The 8,081-nt window shown below is 34.1% G+C and overlaps 1 protein-coding gene across 1 annotated transcript; it reads left to right on the top strand.

Moving 5' to 3' along the window:
* Positions 1-3,198: 3,198 nt before the first annotated feature.
* LOC111403882 (12-oxophytodienoate reductase 3-like) lies at positions 3,199-5,574 on the top strand. The gene is made up of 2 exons (XM_023032519.1): positions 3,199-3,495; positions 4,720-5,574. The coding sequence occupies exons 1-2, from the start codon at positions 3,297-3,299 to the stop codon at positions 5,379-5,381; spliced, it is 861 nt and encodes a 286-aa protein (XP_022888287.1). The 5' UTR covers positions 3,199-3,296; the 3' UTR covers positions 5,382-5,574.
* The last annotated feature ends 2,507 nt before the right edge of the window (positions 5,575-8,081 follow it).

The raw sequence follows: 8,081 nt of genomic DNA, 5'->3' as shown, positions 1-8,081 counted from the left end.
TCCTCATCCAAATCAAAGTAATCCTAATGAGCAAAAAACAACAAATTTCAAAGAAGTCGTTCAAACAGGATTTGGAAAACTTCCAGAAATTAATCCTTTGAAAGCTTTTTAATATTTTATCAAAAATGTTTAATATCCAGTCCTTGAAATGGAAAGTTCCTGAAATCAAATATATTCTTCCCTTGAAGAATGTCTCACAGATATTTTTCCTCCAAATTTCTATTACCTTCCAACATCAATAAGAGTCGTGAGTTTTATGAGGCTATCCTTACAAAAATAAAATCATCCATTATCACTCACTCTCCAAACTTTCAAAATCCAAATTTTTCAAAAATTTAAATTCAAAGAGTTTGATCTTATGAAGATGGGGACAAAAACCCTGGGAAGAAAAATGTATGAATTTGCTAAATGGTAAATTTGAACATTTTGGGGGGTGGTAGGAAAGGAAAAAAAAGAAGGGATACATTCGCGACACTATCACGGCCAACCATAGACACTCTAAGATCCTTTTTTAAACCTGCTCCCATTTCGAGTCAAGAGATAGCCTAAACAAGAATTCTTGAACAGCGAACAACCAGTTCTGATATTCACACGACCAAGAAGTACTAGATTCTCTTTCGGATAGGTCCTGGCCGAACCGCTAAAGTAGCTAAAGTAGTGATGAATCTCGTCAGTAAAATTGGTTTTTTATCCATACCGAATCCAAACTTGAATTCTTGACCCAATCAATCCAAAATTCCTTTATTTAAGCCACGATTCTCGCCAACCAACCTATTGACCAAGCAAAAAACCTCATTCTTTTGGATCTTATCTTGATTATAAGACTGCTTGATTCAATGTATTTTATCTTTGACCAGTGACTCATTCCTGGTTTATATTGTTCCATCAGTCTTGTGATCCTAATTTTCCAAAATGGTTTCAAACTTGATTCATTTATTTTGGTCTTGACGTGAATATTGTGCCTAATCTTACTCGTTAAGGATATGAACACTTCAAAAAAGAGGCAAAAATCTTTTCACAGCCTTAAGAATATCTTTTGTTTCGATTTTCAATGAATCTCAATGTATCTTGGATATTTTGTTGGAATTTGATTGTTGCTCAAGTTGAACAAGAATATATTGTCAAAAAGATTGTAAGAAGATTCAAAATAAAATGGTGGTCAAAATTCCACGAAACAAATTGTTGTTCCAAAGCAGTAAACTTATGGACTCAAGAACAAAGAAATTTAGGAATTCAAAAAATCTCAAAGACAGATCAAGAAAAGCAAGCTGATTTCTTAACTGAAAAATCAAGATTATTAACTATGCTGCTTTCTCAATGTTAAACTCCAGAAGAATTAATAGTAGTTTCAGAGAAGATTGTCAATCTTGTTGAAGTTTCTTAAAAAAAGACTCAATCAGACTCAGATTCAAACTGCTCTCGAAGTACTAATAATGACTATGATTGCATGAGATTGATATTATACCCTCATAGCTCAATAAGATAAAAAATGACTATATGGACCCAACTACTTGAATGAATTATCCTCATACAGGGCCCAAAGATAAAAAAAACATTCTTTTCAAAATGTGTTTGTCACTTAGTAAATTATTTTTACCAGCTTTACCGACGGTTGAACCAGAAACATAAGAAGAGTACAAGAACGAGGGATTCTTGGGGATCCACAAAAGATGGACAATTGCAGAAGATCGATAACATGTATAAGGGAAGCGTGTTCCAACGGGTCATGGAGATTGAAGAAAGTAGATTAGCAAGACTAGTGGATTTTCTAGGCTGATCGTGTTGTAAGTTCATCATTGTCTATAGTGAAGGTTACTAGTTTGGTCCCGAAGTTTATACGTAATTGGATTTTCTCCGTCAACAATTCTTGTATTAATGTATTACATTTATATTACAAACTGTGACAAACATAGGAAAATTTGACTTGATCGATTAACCATCTAGGATAGTGACTTTTTACTTTTGATTGATAATTTTGATTCCACAGCATTCATCTATTCACTCAATCTAGGTAATTTTAGGGTCGAGCTATTAACTTGCATTGTTCAAATGTTATTTCATTTACACTCTGTTTGGTTGGGATTAAAATTTAGATTTTAATTTGAGTTAAAGTCAAAAATTAATTTTAACTAAATATATTTGTGGGTCCCACAATTTTTCAACCACACATTTCACCAATTTCTATAAAAGTCTATTAAAAACCTGATTTTAATTCCCATCAAACCATACAATTTACGAGATCCACAACATTTCAACCACACATTTCACCAATTTCTATAAAAGTCTATTAAAAACCTGATTTTAATTCCCATCAAACCATACAATTTACGAGATCCACAACATTTCAACCACACATTTCACCAATTTCTATAAAAGTCTATTAAAAACCTGATTTTAATTCCCATCAAACAGGGACTTAGTAATGTAAATGGATGGCTGTGATTTTTGGTCATTTGACTGTTTTATTAGGGAGAACAATTTTGAAATAATTGCTAGTACTTATCAATTATTCGTAAAATTGATATAAATATGAAAAAAATAGTGATGCAAAGTTAAAAAATCAAATGAATCTGCAGCATTTCATTTGTTAAATTTGCATCTAAGATAAGATCTACCCACAGATGAGGTGATGACCAATTTGGCAATCAACTAAATTTTTGGTTCGAATTTCTTCCATTGAATTTTACGTAAGGTAATCATTGATAAAAGCTAATAATCAAAAAACATTTCCTATGTGGATTTTGCTGTTATTTTGAGAGAGGAAATTTTATGCACAGTGCCTCAGTTAGGAAATCAAAGAACTGACTGCTGATACTGGTTTTTGGCAAATTAACAGCATCTTAAGATTTATACTTATAGATAAATCTGCAACATTTCATTAGTAACATTCATGATGTATAAGATGAGATACTAATGACACAATAATACTTGTGCTATTGTATATGCTACTAAATATTGACAAACTTTTCAAATGTTTTAGTCCGATTCTTGATTGTCTTTCTGTATGCAAATTCTACTCAAAAAACATTTTCTGTTTGCATTATGTATTAGCTCTTAACAGCATCTTAAGATTTATACTTATAGATAAATCTGCAACATTTCATTAGTAACATTCATGATGTATAAGATGAGATACTAGTGACACAATAATACTTGTGCTATTGTATATACTACTAAATATTGACAAACTTTTCAAATGTTTTAGTCCGATTCTTGATTGTCTTTCTGTATGCAAATTCTACTCAAAAAACATTTTCTGTTTGCATTATGTATTAGCTCAAATTTAGTAAGTTTTCATGGATATACGCACAGTGCTTCAGCCTGGTGGGGTTGTTCCAATATCTTCCACGGACAAGCCAATATCGAAGAGGTGGAGAGTACTAATGCCTGATGGGAGTTATGGGATTTACCCAAAGCCACGTCAATTGGAAACCTATGAGATACCGCAGGTGGTAGAACACTATCGCCTGGCTGCCTTAAATGCCGTTGAAGCAGGTCGGTCAACCTTATTAATTAGAGGATTATGCAATAGTTGTGTTAGATTGGTAATTCTGTTATTTTTACTTGAAAAATCAACATTATGATTCTATGGATCTTATGAAGAAAAAATATTTTTCGTGATATTTCTTACTTTTTTGTTGCTTGAGATATACTAGTTTTATGCATAAGATATATGGAAGATTGGTGCTTCAAGGCTCAAACTATGTTTATTTTCGGAAAATGAATATCCTGTAATTGTTCTTATCATTGTAGGTTACTAAGGCTAATAAAGGATGGATTAAAAAATTGCTTGGGTGAGTTGGGGGGGATAATTTTGAATGTTCACCCCATTTTCTCCCTGTACTCAATTTCCTTCATTTTTACTACAATTATCAATGCCAATGTCACCACAATGCAATTACTATATGTATTGTAGCTACAGAACTGCAGTTAAAAGTCCTACATCCAAAATCAATGAGACATCTGTAAATTTCAACCAGAAGCTTCAACAGACTGATTCCAGCTTCCAGTTTTAGTAATTTGACCACAAATGGAGTAAACCCGGAAAGAGAGAAGATTTAAGCTTGTTGATGACAAAGACAGCTGAGGTAGAGAGGAGTCAGCACAGTAGGGTTTAAGTGACATTAATTGGAGCTTAGCATCAGTGGATCATGGTTTTGTTGCAATAGGACTAGAGGAGCGAGGACCATGATAAAAGATGTTGCAACATATTAAATTATGTGAGGATAAAAAAGAGAGTGCTCCAATAGGAAAATAAATTCGGTGATAGAAGACATGAGGTGGATGGAATGAAGATTCTTCCCTCTCTTTCTTCCCTCGCCCCCGGCCAAAGAGAAAAAAAATAAAAAATAAAACAAACTAAAAATAGAAGAGTGATGTCCGATTGTGGTCTAGACAACTTCCTATAGCTGGCTTTCTTTCCTTTTTAGGAAATTGGTTCAGTCATAATCCAGATACAGCTTCTTCCATTGAGAATCCGGTCATTGACAGCGGGGTTCATTGTTTTCTGAACTCGAGGGCTCATAAGTACTTTGACGAAACAGTGAGGCAGATTTAACTACCCAATTGGAGTGAAGAAAATTTTCAATACACGTCGTTAACGATTATAATATATGATCTTTTACTAATATTATGTCTTTGTATCACCTTACATGTCTTCAATTGTTGAGTTTTTCAAGTACAAGTAAATATCATGTAATAATGATGCAAAATTAACAGGTTTTGACGGTGTTGAGATCCACGGAGCTCATGGTTACCTGATTGACCAATTCCTCAAGGATGGGATCAATGAGCGCAAAGATGAGTATGGCGGATCTCTTAGAAACCGCTGCAAATTCATAATGAACGTAGTGCAAGCAGTTGTTTCTGCCGTTGGAGCCGAGAGAGTTGGTGTCAGAATGTCACCTGCAATTGATCATCTTGATGCGATGGACTCTGATCCACTCAGCCTAGGCCTAGCTGTGATCGAGAGACTCAACAGCCTCCAAATAGATTGTGGCTTAAAACTTGCATATTTACATGTGACTCAGCCCCGATACACAGCCTATGGGCAAACAGAGTCAGGCAATCATGGTAGTCCAGAAGAGGAGGCGCGATTCATGATGACTTGGCGAAGGACTTATCAGGGAACTTTCATATGTAGTGGTGGATTCACTAGGCAGCTTGGAATTGAAGCTTTAGCTCAGGGTGAGGCTGATTTGGTGGCGTATGGACGACTATTTATAGCAAACCCAGACTTAGTTTTGAGACTCAAACTCAAAGCACCTCTAAACAGGTATGTTAGGGCTACTTTCTATACCCATGATCCTGTTGTAGGATATACTGATTACCCCTTTCTGAGCAGTAATAACGGATCTAACACACCTTCGTCACGTATGTAATCATGAAAAAATTGGCACCACTACGTATTTATATGAGCCTATAGCTCGAATTAATTGTATATCGTGTTATAATTTTAGTTTTTACGTCAATTCCGTATAATCTATTATGGCCTTCAGCTCTGCCATGGCCTTTCGTTTTGAAAAGAGATCGAAAGATTTGATGATTGTCTATTTGATTGATACCGGTAATATTTATTCTTCTCATTAAAGGTGCAATCTGAACAAACTTTTTTGTAGAGATAAATGCACTTTTTACGTGAACCCAAAATGAAATGGTTGGGCGAAGGAATTGTTCTATTTCTTTCAGGGTACTTCTGTGAAAATATTGTGTGGAGATGGTTGAGGCCGGGAGCTCAGTAGATTAGAACATGGGAAAAATTCATATGTAAAGTGTATTGTTTACATCAATTCACAAATGAGGTACAAAGTTTAAAAATTCAAAATTCAGGTTTCTACATAATTAATTGAAAATATTTATTAATTAAATATACTAAAATTACAGTTACACGATTAATGGTCACAAATTCATAATTATTGGTAACAGATTTACTTATTGGTCACATATCATCAACTATGGTTATAAATTATTTCGAGGTTACAAATAAAAAATTTTGTGGGCCACAGATTATTTCGAAGTCACAGATAAAAAATTTACAGGTTACAAATTATTTTATTGGTTACAGATTAAAAAAATTACAAGTCACAAGGTCACATATGTTTAAAATTATTGGTCACATATTCTAAATAGTTGGTCACATGCACCAAATACCCTCACCACGAATCCCAATCCATCACCAATCTTGGCCAAAATCATCACCATGCAATTGTCGCTTGCACCACACCATCGACTGCACCTCACTAACATTGTTAACAAAACAAACACCAATTTAGCAAAAAAAAAATAAAAATAAATAATAATAATAATAAAAAAAATAAAAAATCCATAGTATAAAATTCAACCTCCATTTCATGTAAAATCATTAATTCAATGCCAAATCAGCCAATTGTTCAGTCGGGTTGCTAGCCTGCTGCTGATACACGTTCCTCATAACCTCCATAGCCTCTGCAACCTTAGCTTTTAAAGCATCTGTTGATTCTAGCAAGTGTAAAACTCTCGTCTGGTCCATTTCCAGAAGCTTGCCCATCACCTTAGCTGCCGTGTTAGGCTCTAGTTGTTCGACCAGTGGGTACATATTTTCGCCCAACATATCCTCTGTTTTGTGGGTGAGGCATTTGCAAGAGTAGATGCCAAAGCTCCAATGCACCTCCCCCACATCAATACCGGCGCATCAACGTCGAAGAGAGAAGGTGCCTGTAGATCGGAAAGAGAAAGGACGTCGCGACGCTGCGTTCGTAGTAGCGTTGCCTCCCCCATGTCGGCACTGGCACCTCCCCATGCCGTTGCGGTCCTTCGTCGCCGGTTGCAGTGGTCGCTGGCGTCAAGTAGATAGAGAGGGGATGGGAAAGTGTTGATGTATGAATGATTAGGGTTAGAAATATGAAATGAATTGGGTGGATTTATTTAATATTTAAATTATTAAATCAATACTTGATTTTTACACAATGAAAATTTAACCCAGATCTTTGAATTGTAATATTTAAACACATGGTTTTATGTAATTTTCCCTTAGAACATCTGGCTATAACCCACGGGGGTCTTGAATCTTAATGTTTGCAGTAGTTTACCTTCCATTTGTGCTGCCCATTGGGCCTAAATTTGCATGAGCTCAGCTTGGACTTTCACAAATGTTATCTATTATTAAATTTTAAAAGTTCTACAATTTGTCACTGAATTTTTTCAAATATTTCCAAGTAGATAAGAAGAACCAAAATTAACAGAGATAGCACCGTAATGAGGGTAATTATTATTATTATTATTATTATTATTATTATTATTATTATTATTATTATTATTTCAAGTTAGCATCTCATTTTGATATTTTTTATTGGCACCTTGTTCCGAGAGAGCTAGTTCTTGTATTCTTTCCAAATGAAATTTATAACGCCAAATGTTTTATTATGACCATTTTGTTATGCAGTTCTATGGGGCAGGAATTTTTTGGGCTTTTTTTTTCATTCTAATTGGTCCCACTCAATGTGAGTATCCGTCAACAAGGATATCAAATTCTTTTTGACAAAAGAGCTTAATTCATCAAAATTGAAGATGGAGTCTAGAATGTACAAATAGACCAAAAACTTTCGTTCACTTTGTCTAATTTTAGGAGAATAAATGTAGAAAGGAAGATGGAGAATTTTATAACATTTTTGAAGAGTGGAATATATTCGTCAAAAGATTCTGAAAAATTGATATTATTTACAAACCTAAAAGTATAAATGTTGAGAAATTGGTAATATATTTGATACTATTTTGTTGAGAATCAGGTCAAATAATAAAGACAAGAAAATAAAAGCAATATGAAAAAATAATGGATCGCAGAAGAACATAAGATTTATGTGGAAAAGTAAGAATTTCAACTTACCAAAAACAAAAATTGTTTTATAAGATTTAATATTTGCAATTTAAATCTAAACAATCATCTCAAGTTTCTAATGTATACAACAATGATTTGATATGGAGTACATATGGAAACTTATTACAAGTGTTTTGGATGAAATACAACTCAAGAAACAAGTTAGAATCGAAAAAGGATTCCCGCCAAGATAACTTTGCCATTCAGCTAGGCGAGTGCCTAGCTCTCT

Source organism: Olea europaea, chromosome 11, assembly GCF_002742605.1.
Source record: "Olea europaea var. sylvestris chromosome 11, O_europaea_v1, whole genome shotgun sequence".
NCBI lineage: Eukaryota > Viridiplantae > Streptophyta > Magnoliopsida > Lamiales > Oleaceae > Olea > Olea europaea.
Note: the sequence above shows the minus strand (reverse complement) of the source record. Positions and strands in the feature narration are given on the sequence as shown.

Excerpts from the sequence above, each read along its gene's own strand:
- LOC111403882 (XM_023032519.1), top strand. The coding sequence starts at position 3,297 with ATGGATATACGCACAGTGCTTCAGCCTGGTGGGGTTGTTCCAATATCT. Across the intron at positions 3,496-4,719 it reads CTTAAATGCCGTTGAAGCAG|GTTTTGACGGTGTTGAGATC; the intron begins GTCGGTCAACCT and ends CAAAATTAACAG.